The 19080-nt window shown below is 37.3% G+C and overlaps 1 protein-coding gene across 3 annotated transcripts in view; it reads right to left on the reverse strand.

Annotated features, from left to right (window-relative positions):
- Positions 1 to 739: 739 nt before the first annotated feature.
- The window catches only part of RAD54B (RAD54 homolog B), a 45698-nt gene continuing 27357 nt past the window's right edge, over positions 740 to 19080 (reverse strand). For 2 of the 3 annotated variants that reach the window (XM_026690832.2, XM_087962009.1), the window contains 12 exons: positions 16777 to 16959; positions 14177 to 14449; positions 12549 to 12711; positions 10443 to 10668; positions 8646 to 8853; positions 7446 to 7585; positions 6361 to 6651; positions 5601 to 5773; positions 3949 to 4210; positions 3423 to 3489; positions 3079 to 3279; positions 740 to 1434 (listed from right to left, as the gene is read on the reverse strand). In XM_026690832.2, the coding sequence (XP_026546617.2) occupies positions 1253 to 1434; positions 3079 to 3279; positions 3423 to 3489; positions 3949 to 4210; positions 5601 to 5773; positions 6361 to 6651; positions 7446 to 7585; positions 8646 to 8853; positions 10443 to 10668; positions 12549 to 12711; positions 14177 to 14449; positions 16777 to 16959 (2369 nt within the window). In that variant the 3' untranslated portion in view covers positions 740 to 1252. The remainder of the gene's footprint in view (positions 1435 to 3078; positions 3280 to 3422; positions 3490 to 3948; positions 4211 to 5600; positions 5774 to 6360; positions 6652 to 7445; positions 7586 to 8645; positions 8854 to 10442; positions 10669 to 12548; positions 12712 to 14176; positions 14450 to 16776; positions 16960 to 19080) is intronic. The other variant, XM_087962008.1, reaches the window with a different exon arrangement.

Below are 19080 nucleotides of genomic sequence, written 5' to 3' on the forward strand. Positions count from 1 at the left end.
AATTTTGAAAGTTTTGCATCCTATAAATAAGCCTGTTATGATAGCTACCATTGCAGCAACCTTTGGACAGAAATAAATACTTAAAGGGAAATCCCCACATTCTTAACAAATACAGAAGTGGACCTGTGCAGGAGGCCTTTCAGAGTAGATTTGTAACCTTCCCCTTACCTAATCATACTTTGCCAATCTCCACATATTCAGTTGTTTGAACAGATTTATTTTATCAAGGATAAAATAAGGATATTAAATAGAAAAACAGAACGTCATAAATCAGAGAGAACTAGCATTTTGGGAGATGTCCAAGAACCTTCAAACAATCCTTTCCTGTAAACGCCACCCAGCCCTGCATTTTGACGGTTTCAGCATAGATTGAACGGAGTCACTGTATTTAAAAAGGTAACATTGTAAAGTCAAAGCCATAGAGCAGAAATGCTTGAATGTGTAAATCGCTTTTCAAAAGAGGTTAGCTTTCTGCAGGCCAAACATCTGTTATTTTTAACTGAGCAACAGCCTTCTTCCTAATGAATTTAACAGAAGCAGAACTGAGAAGCTAAGATCAAGAAATGAAATATATAGCTTCAACTGTGTCTAGAGGCCATGACTAAGCATTGGGCAATTAAACCAATGGATGGAAATGACGCATTATTCATTCTAGAAAAAATGCTAATGAAGGAATAAATAAAGAGAAAAACCATGCCACTAATTATGTACATCAAACAAGTTATTCATGGAACACATATGACAGGAAAACATTTCTTTATTATCTGATGAAATCTCAGTTGCTAAAGGGACACAGGCAAATATGTTTCTTCCCCGAGGAAGAAAATCCTGCTTTCCCACTATTTAGAAATTGTAATTATCTCATAACTATATAATGCAATATATCTTCTTTGACACACTAATTCTGAGAACAAATCCAGGCTTATTTATCAATGGAGAGAAATAACCACAATTAGGAGAAAGCCGTGTCTCTGTTTGTTCTTATCATCAGTTGAAGAAAACATCTTGGATGGGTTAGACTGAAGTATACTATATTGTGAAATTGTTAGAGTGATGTGACACTGTGAGAAAAAGGGGTAGCAAAGAAATCCCCCCGCCAGTTTATTTTAAGGATTAAAAGAATAATACAGTGTCAACCTTGATATATGCTCTTTATCCTCAGTAATCCTATTATTAATAATAGTGCTGCTGCTGCTGTTAAAAATGATAATACCCTAATGAATACAAGCTCACTGCAACTAAGAACTTGCTCTCAACTTGTTATATTTTGGAAAATGAATGTAAGGTTGTCTTTTATCCTGTCAAGGAAGGGATCAGGGAGATTTTCGTGATCCACACAAAAGTGTTTCCATTGCATCAGCTGTGACATAGTCAGAGACTTTTTGACTTTCACACCACTTTGGCTCCTCTGGTCATCTTGGATCACAGGACAACCTAAGAAAAATAACAGGAAGAAATCATAAGCTGATGAGTAATATTCAACAATACTTGAACATTCTGAAATAAAGATGTTTATGGCTATAAAAATACCTTGATTTGAACTCCAGGTACTCCAGATAACAGAGTTGGAAGAAACCTTGGAAGTCTTCCAGTCCAACCACCTGCTCAGGCAGGAAACCCTATACCTGTGATGGTGAACCTGTGACACACAGAGCTGCGAGCTGCAGGCATACTTACCTCATTGCGCATGTGCGCGCCTCATAGCTGATTTTCAGCTGGTTTGAGGCCTTTTTCGGCCTCCCAAAGGCTTGAGGAAGGCTTCTGCAGGCTTCTGCAAGCTTTGTATGCTGAAAACTAGCCGCATTTTGTCACTTCCGGTATTTTCAGAAAAACAGGAAGTGATGAAACGGGGCTAGTTTTGGGCCTACAAAGCTTGCAGAAGCCTGCAGAAGCCTTCCTCAAACCTTTGGGAGGCCAAAAATGGCCTCAAACTGGCTGAAAATCAGCTGTGAGGGGCAGTGAAGGTAAGGGGGGGTGGGGGGGGTTGGGGGGATTGTGCGCATATGCGTAGGGGGCGTGGAAGAGCACACATTGCCTTGTGGGTACTGGCACGCGAGCGCCAGCGCGCACACAATTTTTGGCACAGGAGCCCAAAAAGGTTAGCCACCACTGCCCTATACCATCTCAGACAAGTGACTGTCCAGTCTTCTTAAAAAATTCCAGTGTTGGAGCACCCATAATTTCTGGAGGCATTTCCACTGATGCCTGAGACAAACAGCAAACTACGGCTAAGAAGCGACCCTGCTGGATTAGTCTCCTCTAACCTGACATACTGTTTCCCAGAGTAGTTAACAAAAGATAACCATCCTCTTCCTCTCCCATTTTATCTCCCTGCAACTGTATCAACTGACCACTGTAGTGTATCTAGTAGATAGACATCAGACAGTTCTGATCGATTATTTTTCACAGCTTTGTTAATCCCCCTTTGAAACAGAGAGTTCTCACTGTTTTCCAGCTCTAAAACTCAAGATTGCATGATGAATAACAGTGGCAACATTTTCTATATTTGGGGGGCTCAGTAATCATTAAGATAGACATTGGCACCTGAAAACTGGTTTTGAAAGTGCAGTTGCTGGCTGTAACATGGCTACTGACTCTTATTTTGTCTTGACAACTGGCTGCCATTATGTTTGGTACAACAAATTCATCATTTTCCAAACTACAATATGAAGAAATATTTTCTTTTGCCTGACCTGAATCTGTACCTGTAATTATAACCAAGTTAAATATTTGCACAGAATGACATAGGTTTCAATTCTCCATAAAAGAAACAACACATTTAACATCATAAAATTGCTCACCAAATCCACTAATGTTAGCTTCTGCACCAGGGTTGCCTGCAAGGAGGGTGGGAGGTCAAAAATGGCAAGGGGGCAGCCACAACCATGCAATCAAAGTTCCCCCCCTTTTTTTATATGCATCGCAGCTTTGACTGCAGAGTTGTGGCCATCATCAGCAAACTTTTTTTGACCCTTCTGAAAGCAATCATTTTGCAATTTAAAAGGGGGGAGGGGGTACAGTTAACAATAAAACTATCCCATATATGAAATAAGGCAGGAGCCACTCAGAAAAGTTCACCTTGATTATCTTTCTTTCCCATGCAGTTACACTCCAGCAAATCATGGGTCACACAATTGGAATCTTCATGCAATGTAAAGAGGTTTCTAAGTTCTTCAACAGAAAAACGGATATGCTCAGATGCCTTAGAAAAGTCTACAACTGCTCCAGAGAGAGCTTGCTTGCTGATTTGTCTTTGATAGATTTTCTCCTCTATTGTGCCTGCATTAAAGAAAGCAGACATTCATTCACTCCCTGAAAATAATGACCAGAGATAGGTAAGAAGCCAACATTCAAGAACAGTCAAAACTATTGATACTAGCCAATGGGATGGGGGGGAGCATTACAACTATGATATTGCAGACCTGTAGTGAGTAGTCTGTAAATATGAACTGTGTGCCTCTGTCCATCTCTCCACACTCTGGCCATTGCCTACAAGAGAAAATGAGTCAATATAAATGATGGATAAGACCTTCCAGTTAATATGCTTGGCAATGTTATTTAACTATGCTGCTTATTTAATTTTGTTTCTAAAAATGGGGCTACAACCATGCTCCTGTTTTACTATGAGTGAGTTCATGAGGAAACAAATAAAAAAAAATTGCAATTTTTTGACTGACTAATTATATGGCATCAGGTCAATGTTGAACCACGCAGATGGTCTTCCATGACAATGTGTCAAAAACATTGACAAAAGTTTGACTGACTAAACAAAACGTTGAGCATCCTGTATGCAATTTTTTCTAAGAAGGCAACCCTTGCCATTTCACTCACATTGGCTTTTAATAAATAGTCACTTATTTAAACGGATTTAAATCATTAAAAGGACTTCAGTTAGTTCTGATTGATGCTAATAGCTCTGCAGTTCCAATATTAAAGAATGTAACAAACCTGAATATCAGTTGCTGGATTCCAGTCAATATCATACAGGATTAAATGAGATGCTCCAACAAGGTTCAAACCTACACCACCAGCCTTTGAACTTAATAGAAAGATGAAGGCTGGGCAAAATTTACTATTGAAACTGTCAACAATCTGTTGTCTCTGGGAGACAGGGGTGCTGCCATCAAGTCTAGTATAGGGATATCCACGTTGTTGGCATACTTCTTGTAATATATTTAACGTCTGTGTATAATTAGATACCACAACGACTCTGTAAGCATGGAATATAGAAAACTGGTTATTATAAATTCCATCTATGTTGATGGAACAAAATTATTCTAATACTAGTTTTGTTTGCATCTTATAATACAATAAACAAAATTTTCAGTTCTCTGATAGGAACTACCAAGTGAATTATGGGCTTTAATTTATAGTGTACATGTCAATTATTATCAAAGAGATTGTACTAAGAGGAAAATGTACCATGTACATTTTGCATACTTGCTATTTATTCATATGAAGGACTTCAAGCAGAGAAGATATCAGTAAACCAAGAATGCAATATAGAATGGTGCAATATAGCAATAGTGTCTTAGTTAAATGATAGGCTAAGGTTATTAGAAGGCCAGTGGGAAATCATATATTTGGGCAGAAATCAAGTCCCACCACAAGGAAATAGGCAGAGTCCTGAAAAGATAACACAGTTATAACACAAGTCTGTTGTGGTAATCATGAAGCAGGGAGGACATTTCTGCTTTTGTTTCTATAAGGAAGAGTATATGTTCCACCAGGAAGCATATGTGAAACCAACCTTTATTTGATCTTATATGAGATTAGGCCAGAAAAAAGAAATTGTGTTTTAGAGAAAGAATTTGTTGGGAAATGCCATGGATAGTTATTAAAAGGAAGCTAGCTTATATTTAGATATGGAATGGCACATTTTCAGCTACCTCTCACTGATCCACCTACAATGTTTGTTGAAGTTATTAAGCACAGACAAACATAATACCGGTATGTTTGTATTTCATATCTCTATGCTTGGTTTATTATTAATGAATTGTCGATGGCTATATTTTAGACTCTGCTTCTCTGCCATCAGCTCTCCAACATCAAAATAGCATGTTATCAAGAATGTAGGAAAATATTAGCAAGAAAATATTGGATTTTCTCCTGGGATGGATTTAGAATAAATGTATAAACCATCGACAAGCAACAATCAGATAAAAATGTAGAGAATTTGAAACTAATGAAAAAAGTTCATTCATGTTCCCTGAACAAAAATCTAAAAAGAGATATGAGAATTTACTTCAGTCTTCTGAAGAGATCAGAGTTAAATGGAAGAGCAATGACTACCAAGTTCCATAGCACTAGCTAATACAATAGCTAAGAAATAAATTAGAAGCCATGATGTTTCTTGTCTATGGAGATTCTCAGTCATCCAGGTCATGGTTGTCTCAAAGGTGCTTTTTCAAGAGGCAACTGGACTTACTGGTTTTTCTTTGAAGACATTTAGCTTCTCATCCAAGAAGCTTTTTCGGCTCTGAAAGAAAAAGTTCTTGAAAAAGCACCTTTGGGACATTGTCTCTTGTTTAGAAAAAAGAACTAAACTATAAGATTCAAACACACTCAAACTGTACTTTCGATTTAAATAACCTTCCTACCTTTCTGAAGGTCCACGTTCATGAATTGCTGCCAGCATCTGCGTTAGCACCTTCAACTTTCCTGAATCACTCTCAGAGAAATTTGTCTGAGCACTTTCTTGAGAAAAAACATCATGTAAACCACCATAAAGATTTGTTTGATCTTGGTTCTCACGAGACTCAGATTCTTTCTTCTATGGAGAAGACAATTTTGGAAAAGTATTTGACTGTTTTAGTGACATTCCAACTAAAGCCATATCCACACTTTCTGCTTGTTCCCATTGTCATGACAACTACCCACTATTTCCTGAATGCAAAAGTGGACAACACTGTCCTCCACCTGCACTGAAACTATTGCAAATGTGTCTCCTGACTGTTTGGAAATTTCACTTCTAAAGTTGGCTTTTCCATTCTGATGCATCTTAAGCCCGTCCAAACAGTCACCATCTTTCATTCAAATCCAATGATATCCCCAGCTTTGATCAATTTTAGATTATGGATTTTTAATGCTGTAAGTCATCTAGAGTTGCTATGTATGAACTGGGCAGCCATATACATTTGTTTAATAAATAAAATCTTTGATTACTGTATTGATTGAAAACCATGTATGACGTTTTCATGAATCCGTTATTGTCTCCCAAGTCCTTCTGGAAGGAGCTGGTTAGAGAAAGCAATGCACATTTTCAATCAAATCAAAATCTGTAATGATTGCGGATTTAAATGCCCAGCAAACAATTCTAAGAATCTAGAAACATATTGAAACATAATTCAATATGCACACCTGTATTGCTTTCAAGAGAAGGTAGGGATGGTTACAAAGTTTTTTCAAAGCCCCAATGCATATTAAATGTGGGCTATTCTCCAAACTTCCTTGTAGGCAAGATCTCACAATCTGAGAGTTCAAAAGAGTTCTATAAAGAGCAAGCTGCAACACTGTTGGACGACAGAAAAGTATGCTCTCCTTTTTGGGGGGCAGGAATTTGTTGATGACCTCTTGGGTTCTTCTTAGAATGAAGAGTCCTGTTAGATGCATCAGCTCTGCTGCCCTTTTCTCACCTAATTCAATGTCTTCCTAGAAAATAAAATAGAATATCAAATTAGTTCATGGGAATAAATTTCCTGCCATGGCCTTCTATTCATTTTTGTTTACATAAAAAGGTCTCTTCCTTCACAAAAGCTTCCTTAGTCTAGAACCCTGACCATGACCCTCCTCAATGAATCCCAATGAATTAAATAAAGATTTTATGCCTAGAATATTTGGAATAGGATTGCAGTCTAAATTTACTCTTCTTAAATTTTATATTTCCCTTGCTTCTCAGATTTGCTTTAAACAATTTTGAAATAAACTCATAAATGTCTTAATCTGATTTATTTTAAAATTTTAACCTGATTTCCTAAGCAACCAAGGCAGCTTAGAACAATAAAACTAAACACAAAATAAAAAAAACTTGATAATAAAATCTATACAGTTATTAAAATTAATATAATTAAAGCCAATTAACACCTTAAATAAGCTTAGTGAAATAAATATTTTTGCCATTTTCCAATATACTGAGAGGGTAAGGTTAAACACTTTTCCTTGGAAAGGACACTTCATAACTTGGAAGTGATAGATTAAAAGGTTCAGTTCCCTGTACTACATGATAAGATTTTGTTAGCAGAGAACTTTCTCTTCCTGTTTCTAGTATATCTTCAATAGTTACTCTTTGGGACAGTAGTTATACAATACATAAATTTAAATATAAGGTATGTATTGCCACTCATAACAATACATTACTTATCCCTCCAATAATAAAGAAACCTTATGTCTCTAAATTTTATGCAATCAGTAAAAAGTCACAAATTCCAACTGTTGTGATAACAGACCTCAGCTGCTGAAGGTTCTCGTGATCTAAGAATAGGCTCCTCATATACCTTTCTGTATGCAGATAAAGGACCAAGTATTCCAGGATTTACATATTCTATTAAAGCATAAAACTCTTGAAGATCATTTTGTACTGGAGTACCTTGGGCGACAAAATGTAATTTGGTAAATAATACAAGAGAGCCAATTTTGTGTAGTGGTTATGACACCAGATTAGAAACTGGGAGGTTGTGGATGCTAGTCCGGCCTTAGGCACAAAACCAGCTAGGGCCATTCATACTGTTTCAACCCTAAGAAGCAGGGAAGGGCAAACCACTTTGGGATTCTTGCTAAAGGGACTACTCCAGGCAGTCTCCAAGTGTCAAGACTGACTTGAAGACACAAATACACACACACACACACACACACACACACACACACACACACACCCTTCCCTAATTAGATTTTTATTCACTTTTTTAACACGCCCATATAAGGGAACAACAAATTTAATTTTTTTTTATTGTAGGTTGAACAATGTTGAATTTATATTTTACCAAAAAGAAATAAAGGGAGATTGGTATACATCTATTTTAGCTCTCATCAGCTAGCCATACCCTTTCTGGGATTCAAACCCGTGTTACTTGCATATTAGGTAGATGTATTAACCTCTAAGCCATGGGCTGTCCTAGCTTTGTAGGCTATACCAGGGGAAAGATTAAGTGTTTTTTTTCCCAGTGAAACTGATCTATCAGGGCAAATTGGTCTACCCAAATATGGGACAGAGCATACTGCTTCCGCAAATAGCCTGGGTTCAAATCCCAGAAAGGGTATGGCTAGCTGATGAGAGCTAAATAGCTTGAAATAGATCTATACTATTATTTCGTTGTCGGTAAAATATAAATTCAACACAACAAGTAGTTCGTCATGAAAGCAACTGCCTGCGAAGGCTCCTGAATTGGGGCTGAAAGGTAAAAGTGGAAACGATATGTTCAGTCCCATATTTGGGTAGACCTGATGGACCAGTTTCACTGGAAAAAAAAACACTGTAGGTTGAACAATATTTTCAATGATACTTACTGAAATACTCACCTCAACCTTATATTCATATACCCAAGAATACAACCCATTTTCAGATATACTCCTGAGAAGGTTTTGCTTTCTACCTATATTTTTTTTGTATTCCCCAAAAGCTTGTGGTGAGTGAATAATGATATGCATACCAGTAAGAATAATTCTTCTTTCGCAGGAGAGGCTGAGAAGAGCAGCGGTTGTCTTAATAGAACTGTTTTTCAAACGATGTCCTTCATCACAGATGACAAGGCTGAATTCTGTCTTCTGAATTTGGTCCACAGACCGTAGCAACATCTCATAACTAAGGATCAGGACTGAATAAAGGGGGGAATTGATGAATTCTTCCACTTTGTGATCCTGAACAATGTAAAGAGAATTGAAAGTTATGTGGGAATGGTAAAGCTGGAATTATAAATAAAAGTGAATCTATGTCTAAGTGTATGTCTTACTTATATAACTACATGTATTTAATTATTCTGAATTAATTTATGAACAGTCATTGACACTAAGGGGGGATGACTAACTTAGTTTAAATTACGCACAATTATTTTTCTCCTGTATGCTTCCAATTATTAATTTTTAATCCAATATCCAACTGAGAGACACCATTAATTTTCCTGGTTTCCTGTTCACTTTCCAACCAATGTTAACCACCTTCTAATAACAATTGGACATTTTAGTACATATAATATGTCTATGCCACTGCTTTCAGGAAGAAATGAAAGAGGGAAAATGTCTATACTGAAAGGCTACTTTTTAATCATAAGTACTGAAAATAAACAGTTGAGTTGCAAGCCTGCAGCATCCATTCATTTGACTGCAACTTCATACAATGAGTTTAAGGTCTTAACCACAGTTTGTTATGGCTACTCATATGTTAAGTTTTTAGGTTGACAAACTGTATTAAGCCCAAATAAGTAAGATACATTCTAGCTCAGTGCTTCATGTGAGCCCAGAAACTGGATGAAGAGAAGGAATGTGAAGTTACATTTAGATTAAATTGTTCCACAGAGTGAAATAAGAAAAAAAGATGCTCATGTCAATGAAATTAAATCAAAAGAGTTCTATAAATGAGGGTGAACTTCATCTAAACATTTGGGAGTATCTAACATAATTATTCCCAGTTTTCCCAGTTGCAATGTATGACTGTGAAAGTTGGACCATAAGGAAGGGTGAGGGCCAAAGAATTGAGGCCTTCGACTCCTGCGAGTCCCTTGGACTGCAAGGTGATCAAACCGATCAATTCTAGAGGAGATCAACCCTGACTTCTCTTTAGAAGCCCAGATCCTGAAGATGAAACTCAAATACCCTGTTTCCCCAACAATACGGCCTCCCCCAATAGGAAGTCCCAGCATGTTTTATAGGCATGAAATGAAATTAAGCCCCCCCCCCAAATTAAGGCCTATATTAAAACATGCGAAATGGGGAGGAAATGGCGGGGGGCTTGCCGTTAGGAAGTACTTTTGTTGCACACCCGGATATGATGCTGCCTGCATTGACCCCAATACAAAGTGCCCCACCAATGCCGAGGTCAACATCCAAGCCGTCGCTGCCCGCCCCCCCCGAAGATGCAGGGGGGGGGGGAATTAAGTCACCCCTGAAAAGACGGCCTAGCCATTTTTTCGGGGCTCAAAAAAAAATAAGACCCAGCCTTATTATATGAGAAACACGGTACTTTGGTCACCTAATGAGAAGGAAGGACTCACTGGAGAAGAGCCTAATGCTGTGAAAAATTGAGGGCAAAAGAAGAAGGGATGACAGAGAATGAGGTGGATGGATGGAGTCATTGAAGCAGTAGGCATGAGCTTAAATGGAATTCAGAGGATGGTAGAGGACAGGAATACCTGGAGGACCATTGTCCATGGGGTAACAAAGGGTCAGACACAATTCACGACTAACAACAACAACATAATTACTAGGGATAGGAGTGTAATTCTTTGGTTCACCTGATCAACTAAGAACACTTTGATTCTCTCATTTCCCAACCATTTCTGAAATTCCTTTCCCCAGTTCTTCACCAGACTTCCAGGAGTTACTATCAAGGCTCGTTTTATTACAGGCTTGCATCCATAAGGCCCTTGGCGCAGGAGTGTCCAGATGAGTGAAATACACTGCAGTGTTTTTCCTAAACCCATTTCGTCTGCAAGGATGGCGCCAAACCTATTGCTCACTCTAAGACACAGACAGCAAGGAAAAAGAAAGTGATTACTGTATAAAGTAATTTCAAGAAAGCCTTTGCCATTTTAATGGAACATTTTAGGCATCCTTATTGTTTGGCAATGTAGCAAAAAAAGTATTTATGGATTAGTCTTTTCATTTAATTGATTTAGTTTTATTTATTCCAACATGTCCATACAAAATAATATGGTGAACAATATTGCTAATTATTTCTCTGAAGGGAGAATTTTCCAGGGAAGAAGCAGTTGCATTATTCATAAATAGATCCTTCCTTCAACAAAAGGTCTCAATATAATTCAACAAAAGATCTGCCTGTGCTTCACTGAATTGTTGCTTGTATTCTCTGATTTCTAAAGATTTATTTGAAGTAGACTTCAAAACCATCCATTTCTGTAATATTTTTAAAGCTTTTGTAATATGCAGGGATGGAGGTGGGAGAGACAATTATCTCTGTCAAAATCACAGGTTTAAAAATATTATAATTATAGAATTTGGAGCTTTCAACCAAACTAGGCAACAAGTAATTTTTCTCCAGCCTAGATCTTCTTAATTTCTACCCAAGAGAGCGAAAAAGCCCTTGTGGAAAAGCTTTAGCAAGGCTGCATGAATAAGATGGGTTTTTTTTAAAAAAAAATACTTCTTCAAGTCAAGACCAACTTCTGGTAACCATATGGACAAGATCTCACAGTTTTGTTGGCAACAATGAGGAAACAATTTGCCACTGCCTTCTCCTACAAGGTTGTTTGGCTCTTCCCGTTACAACTCACACATTTCCTGTTAGTGTGTCATTCTAATATTAACCATGTCTAAGCTCACTTAGCTTGTTTTAGGTCAGCCAAAGTTAGCTAAGCATGACTCCTTGGCTCCACCTTGTCTATGTGACTTAATCATTCAGAGGGTATTTTAATTTTAAAAAATAGTACATTTGGATGCTGTAAAACAAAATATCAGTTTCCAAGATCATTTTTATATCCAACAATGATAGTGTTCCCCATGGCTGCCATGTTGTAAATTGTTCCAGTACTCATTTTGTGACATTACCCACAAGATTATGTGGAAATGCCAAATGTGACCACCTGCTCAGAAAGATGACTTATCAGCTGTTGAAAGAGGCAAAATCTTGTGTTTTTGATAAGTCAAGCAGACCAAAGCTGACAGGTACACGTTGAAGCAATGTTTTCCCTTCATTGTATTTAACTGTATTGTTTATCTTTGTTTTTGTTATTGAGTTTTCTTGTTTGGGAAGGACAATGTGAAGATTGTATATAACCCGAGAAACCACAATAGCTCTTATAAATATGCTATAGGTATCTCTCTCTCTCTCTCTCTCTCTCTCTCTCTCCTCCCCCAACCCTTTCTTTCTCTTTCTTGCTTTTGCATTTTCCATGGTTGATATCCTGCATAATTTTTTGAGGAATAAGGAACATCTAGAACATATTTTGTACAAATGCTGTTTTCCAGCATTATGGATGGATGGATGGATGGATGGATGGATGGATGGATGGATGGAAGGAAGGAAGGAAGGAAGGAAGGAAGGAAGGAAGGAAGGAAGGAAGGAAGGAAGGAAGGAAGGAAAGTTTTTTTCTCACACTTCCATCATTGCTAGAAGTTTGTTCTTTTTGTAACTGTCGCCACCTCTGCCTAGCTTCCCCATAGTCATCTCCCTGGATCTCTAAAGGCTAAAACTCTATCAATAGGATCTTCACAGAAATGTTGCTGAAAATCGTACCTAGATGGACATATCTTTCTCTCCTCAGCTTTAGCACTTGAGATTTTTACAATATTCCAATGGCAAATGCATCAACTTTTCCCAAAATGTACCAACATTCTGAAAGACTGAGAAATTGAGAACCAAGAAAACATCATCTTCTTACCTCATTCCCATCACACATTCATAAAGAAATAGAATTCCTTCTCGCTGATGTGGGCGAAGATGGCTTGTTATGTAAGGGTCTACAACCACATCCACAACAGGCAAATGTGACTTGTTAAACAAGCGCTGGTGACTTGGGCCCGGATATGGCATAACTAAGGAATCTTAAATTTCAAACATAGGTGGTATCAGTGCAAAAGGATTAGTTTAAAGCAAAAGCAACCAGTTTTCTAAGTGAAAGACCAAAAATAACTATTTGCCAAATTCAAACCAAAACATGCAAATAATCCTACCCTTTTAATCCTCAAATTGACATAGTTAATACACAATTATCAGTCTCATATAAACAGCCTTATCTAAGATGTTTAATATTAAACAAAGAGGAAAAACTTTGATATTTGTTCAAAAAATTAATAAAATCAACAAAATGACACTTTGCTTCACTGGGTTATATTTCAACCTTACTTAATTTCCCAAATAATCCAACTTTTAGGAATGTATCAAAACATTTTGAGTCCCGTTTTAGGCATGAAAGTCAGCTGGGTGACTTTGGGCTGGATACTTTCTCTCAGCCAATTCACCTCACAGGGTTATTGTGTGGAAAATAGGAGGGAGAAGAAGAATTAGATATGTAGTTACTTAATACAGTAAAAAAGGCAAGATAAAAATCAAATAAATAAATAAACTTGAAATAGGCTACTAAGACCTGATTTTAAATGGGTAGAAGTTTGAGTAAAGTTGGAAAAATAAAGAAATCTTTCTGGTTGTTCTGACCATAGAAAGGTCATTCTTAGGTTGAAACAGGATGTCCCCAAATGTCCCTATATTTATATTGACTCTTCCATTCAGTTAAAAGAAATATCGCAGATACACAGATATCTTACATATGTAGGTTGAAGACCCTGAAAGTGTTGTTGTTCCAAGATCCATTATACTGAATAAATAGTTCAACAAACTACTGTACTCTGGCCTGGGTTCTCAAATGTTTGCTTTGATCCCATCTTCCAGTAGCTAAACATGCTACTTTAAAATAATTATGGGGTAATCTTAGGCCTTATAGCATGATCTGAGAAACAACCTAAAACAAAACTGAGTTCATAACTGACTAAGAATAATACTTGTTTGAAGAAGGAACTGTATTTTCCATCATTCTTGATCACTGGCATAGTGTCTGGAATTTATATCTGGAGAATAATAAGTTGCCTACTCATGAGCAATTGGCAAGTTTCTTAACTTTGCTGCAAATGAGATGGCAATATCTCCAATCTATCAGGGGAGGAATATCCTCTATTTGTTCAGTTTACATATGATTTCTGTTTTCAGATACATTATTTTTCACTCCATCTAGATGTCACCATATCCACAGTGCTTAGTTTTGTTTTATACTGAGATTCTGAGAATGAGAGAAAAAAGTTCGATTTTGGTTATCCAATTCACCTATTTAATTAATTTGGCCTTCCCCAAGTTAATTTCCTCTTTATATGTTGAGACAATGACTGGAGTGAATTCCAATATAAGTGCGACAGTTAGAGGGAGTCTGAATTTGATTTGGATTACTAATTCACTTTCTTTAGAAGGGGATAGAACAGAGATAGACAGATTAACATAAACTCAAAAAGAAATTCTTACTTGGAGCGAACGGATCATGACGTGGTTTACAGTTAGACCAATTTTCTTTAGTATTGGCTTTGGAAACATTTTTGAAAGGGTTACAAAACCATCTTGCAGAAGCAACTGGGGAATTCCAAATTTCTTCTGTGGCCTCCAGACCAGACAGAAAACACTTGCCACTTTTAAAGTCCTCTTCCAATATCACACCCATCACTTCAATTTCTTTGCTTCCAATCATCAGACTTTGACCTTCAGTGAGATTGTCTAAGACTTTGAACTGATATCCAGTGCCTAAAAGAAATTATAAAGGTTATGTAGAGGTATACGGATATAAATAAATAAAGAATACATTTGGTCAAGTGAATCTTACCGTTTTAAGAAAAAAGACATTATGGCCATACTGTGCAAGAAATAAAGCCAATTCTTTTGACTAAAAAGCTGAATACTGATATTTGACACATTGTCTTTAAAGAAAAAATATATTAAACAGCTCTATACGTTTTTGAAAAACATCAAGAACATCCTCAACATAGCTTCTTTATTTTTATGGTGCAGTATCACTTTAAAAGAAGGTAAACGTTAGCTCCATTTGATGCCAAAACACCCACTGTTCCAAAATACAGACTGCATGCTAGAAGCTTTCCAGAGACCTGATACTCATGAAGGCTGGGGGAAAAAAAACAATTTCTAACCCAAAATTCACAAACACATTCCTGAAAATATCTTACACCCTCATTTACTTCACTAAATGAATTCCTAACTTATCCAATCCTATTAGGCATTGGGAACAAAAAAGCTTGATTAACAAGTTAATGAGTAATGCATGAAAGCTAGCCCTTGTTGCTAAGCAATATAGTGCAGAAAATGGTTGATTTCTCTCATATTTATAATTGTGTTAGCAGCACCAATTATTATTTTTCTGAAAACAAAGAACTCTATAATACTTTAGAGACAAACACATTTATGTAAATAGTTGTGGGGTCTGGATCATTGTTTTTTATTGCATAAGCATATAAGTTTTGATTGAAATGTCAGAGATTGTCCTTTATTTGGTAATGATTTGCTACCGAAAAATACTTTGTACAGCTGCCTCCCACTCACCACCCTCCTAGAATAATAATGCTATTCAGCTATAATTGATTTGGATACTGTTGACTCCTAGTAAGTTGGTCTGAGAGAGTGACTGGCCCAAGGTCAACCAAATGGCTTTCATGGCTAAGGTGGAACTAGAACAAATAGTCTCTGGCTTTCTAGCCTGATGCTTTAACAACTAGACCAAACTGGCTCTGCGCGCATGCACACACAGACACACAAAAGGTGTCAACTAAGAATTGAACTTACTACATCTGATAAAGTGGAATAGATAAAAGATTATATCAAAAGACTGGTGCTATAAAGAAATGGCTTCAAGGTATGCCTTCTTGCATATTTTTCTGTACTTCATTGTGGAGGAGGTAAATCATTAAAAAAATGTTTAACTATATAAATCATTTGCAGTTGCACTGAACACATGCAGTCTAGTTTTTCCTTCCTCTGAACTGGGATTAACTTGCAAATATATAAATGTAGGGAAGTGTGTTGTGGATATGCAGATATTAAATTCCATTATTTATCAGAAACATTCTTAAAAGGGTAGTAGTAAGAAAAATATAACTAGAGTGAAACAGAGTTTGCATATGCAAGGAAGAGAGAAAGACAAGTGACAGAGTAATATTCCGAATATGGAATAACATTCTGAATATGGGAATTTTCAGGGAATGTCTAGTAGTAGGGCAATATTTTGGACTTGATTCAGAAGACGTGTTTCAGGAGTGGTGGTTCATAATAATACTTTCCAAACATTCCTTTTATTGGGAGATTTCCATTTATTCTTCCTTTTGAGAGGATAATAAATATACTCTATTCATACACAAGGAATTTCAGAGTACACTAAGAGCATTTTTCATTCACTGCTATTTAAACCTGTCAGCTGAATTTGCCATTTCAATCCCTAAGCTTGAATTCCAACCCATTTATGCAAAGATCTAATCACTGCAATTTTTCCTCTCCTTTGACCATTCCAACTCCATTCTGGCAATTGCCAAATGTGTTGCAATACTATTTCCACAACCCCAGCTAGACAATAGCTATAATAGTTGAAAATGATAATAATTGAGGTTGAAGTCTAACACTTCTAGAGCAGGGGTGTCAAACTGGTGGCCCACAGGCCAGATGCAGGTCACGTCCACGCTAGCTCCTCGAATGGGAAAACATCACGAAATGTCACTTGATGGCAACATGACATTCCAGGTTTGACACCAGTGCTCTAGTCTAGAAGATACAAATCTGGCCTCACTCACAAGTTAGCCATGACAAAACTATCTCTGAACACACAAGTTTCAATTAGCTGACATGGCTATGTAATATTCCTTCATAAATTCACAAAATCTTAAGCACTGGGAGGACCATTTAGACCTCTGGATTCCTGGGCTTTTCACCTCCTTTTATATAACCCTACCTTCCTTCAAGGTGTGGCCTCCAGTCATCAAATTTAGTATCCTTTTCTTCCTTTGGTAAAAGTTACATAACAATATTTCTTCCAACAAACACCTGAATAATTATTTCCATTTCACTCTTACCTCTTCCAATGTTTTTGCCTTCCATATCCTTGAGCATCACAGACTTTCCTTTCACTATAAGAACAGCATCACCTTCCCACTTCTTGTGCTTTTTCTTTGAGGCTTTGCACCACACAACACTGAAATATTTGGCAAGGCAGACGGGCTCCTCTGGGTGTCCTGCTTTTTCTATTGCTGCTGGATCTGTAAGAATGAAGACACACAGGAGGTCTCTGAATTGCAGGGTGCACCCAGGTATGCAAACTCGTGTGGCTTGTGTGTGAGCCTGATGATGGCAGAGAAGATTCTGCTGAAATGTGTGTGAGCCTGATGATGGCAGATGAGATTCTGCTGAAACGTCGCTACAACTTTAAAAGCACAACTATAAAGACATGGGAAAATACCCGAACAAAGCTGAATACCATATATATAAATACCCGTGACAACATAAGAAAACAAACAAATACACACACAAACACACACACACACACACACACAAACCTATTTCTGTACATACATGTAAGAGCTGGGAGAGGAGAAAGAGATAGCCAATGTATGTATAGCAGAATGCCTATATAGAGCACTGTCTGGATTGTACTTCAAAACATTTGAAGAGTACTGTACTATGTTGTGAGCTCCTGCCAAAAGCAAGGTGCTTTGACAGAGAGGCAAAAGATACTTCTGAATGGAAAGGTACATAATGGCAGAGAAAAGGATCAGCTTTGTCAGGGACAAAGACCAGGCAATGTGCTCCCAAAATGTGACCTTGTGTGCAGTGCAGTCTACTCAAAATATTCCAATGTTTGTTTATTTAAATATTTGTTTTACTGTAGTACTCAACCTGATAAGCAGATCACAAAAACATTGGTTCCTGCCATCTACTCATGAGGAGCCACTGTCAGGAGTATATGTAGGCAATCTCATGATCTCTCCTTTCTCCGGAGAGGTTTTGCCAGCACAAATTCCACATCCAGCTGTTGATGTCAGCCATAAAGTTGCCTCTGTTTCTTCAGGGATATCTTTAGTTCACCATGTCCTCAAAGGTTGTCATCAAGAATTGTTAGGTATAACATTGATACCAAATATGGTTTGGGTGAATAAATATATAAAACTTAGATATCATGGTTTAAGTGCTTATCACTTTAAGCACAATGCAGCAGGCAATTAGCCGATTAAGGGTGCGGTTAGAAGTTACAATATAAGGAAGCATTAGAAGCTGGAAAGGTTACTGTCTGTCTGTAACTGTGTGCTGCTGCGACTAACTGAGATTACTGACTGTGAGTGCCTGTGACTGAACTGTTATTGTTTGCTACTGTTTGCTGATTACTGCGTAATTCTACTGAATATCCAGCGTTTGTTTCTCTGGAGAGTGAAACCGGAGGAGGAGAAGATATCTTTATCGGCTGATAAAGATATTGCAAGGACTCTTAACTTGGACTATACTAGTGAGTCTTACTGGATGGAAATACTGTGAATGAATTAATGGACTGAATGACAATGCTTAAACTCTAACTGGATTAAAAACTATTTAAACTACAAACAGTGTTTGTGTTCAGTGTGTGTATACTCTGGGGCCCTTCCGCTCTCCTTTGGTTGCCTGGCTTGACTACTGCTGCAATACTCTTCTAGGGTTAATTCCCAAACCCTAACATTGGTTATGGGCCCAGCAGCATAGTCTAACTAACCAGGATATAGCAGAGAGAGTTGGTGTGAGTTGCACATTACTGTAAAAACAAACTGTTTTAATTAGTTTAAAATAGTTAAAATATCTGAAGAGTAATGGCACAAGTAAATTTGTCACAACTGTCCATGATATCCAGGCTGGATGGAACAAACTATGTTTCATGGTCAATGAAATGTAGTTTACTTCTACGCAGAGAAGGTTTGTGGGACATTATAGCAAACCCACCAGATGTGAGTAGCTGGGATCCTGCTAATGATGATGATAACGAAAAGTTACAAGACTTTAAACTGAAGAATGAGCAGGCTTTATGCATCATAGGACTGACTCTCTGTGATCAGCAGCTTGTCCATATTCGTGGAGAAGAAAATGCTGCAAACTGCTGGGAGAACCTCAAGAAGATTTATGTTCGGGACAGTGTAGGAGCACATATAAATCTTACACGGAAGCTTTTTCAACGCATCTTCAGAGGAATGGAGATATGTTAGTTCATTTAAACTGTATGAAGAGCATTTTTCAAGATTTGCAAGAAAAAGAGCTTATATTTAATGAACTGCAACAAGTCTACATAATATTATCTTCATTAGATCAAAGCTATGATGACTATGTGACTTCGTTAGAGGTATTGCCAAAAGAAAGCCTCT

Source organism: Notechis scutatus, chromosome 3 (genome assembly GCF_049901735.1).
Source record: "Notechis scutatus isolate UNSWTSFEM ecotype Mainland chromosome 3, rNotScu1.2, whole genome shotgun sequence".
In the NCBI taxonomy this organism is placed as follows: Eukaryota; Metazoa; Chordata; class Lepidosauria; order Squamata; family Elapidae; genus Notechis; species Notechis scutatus.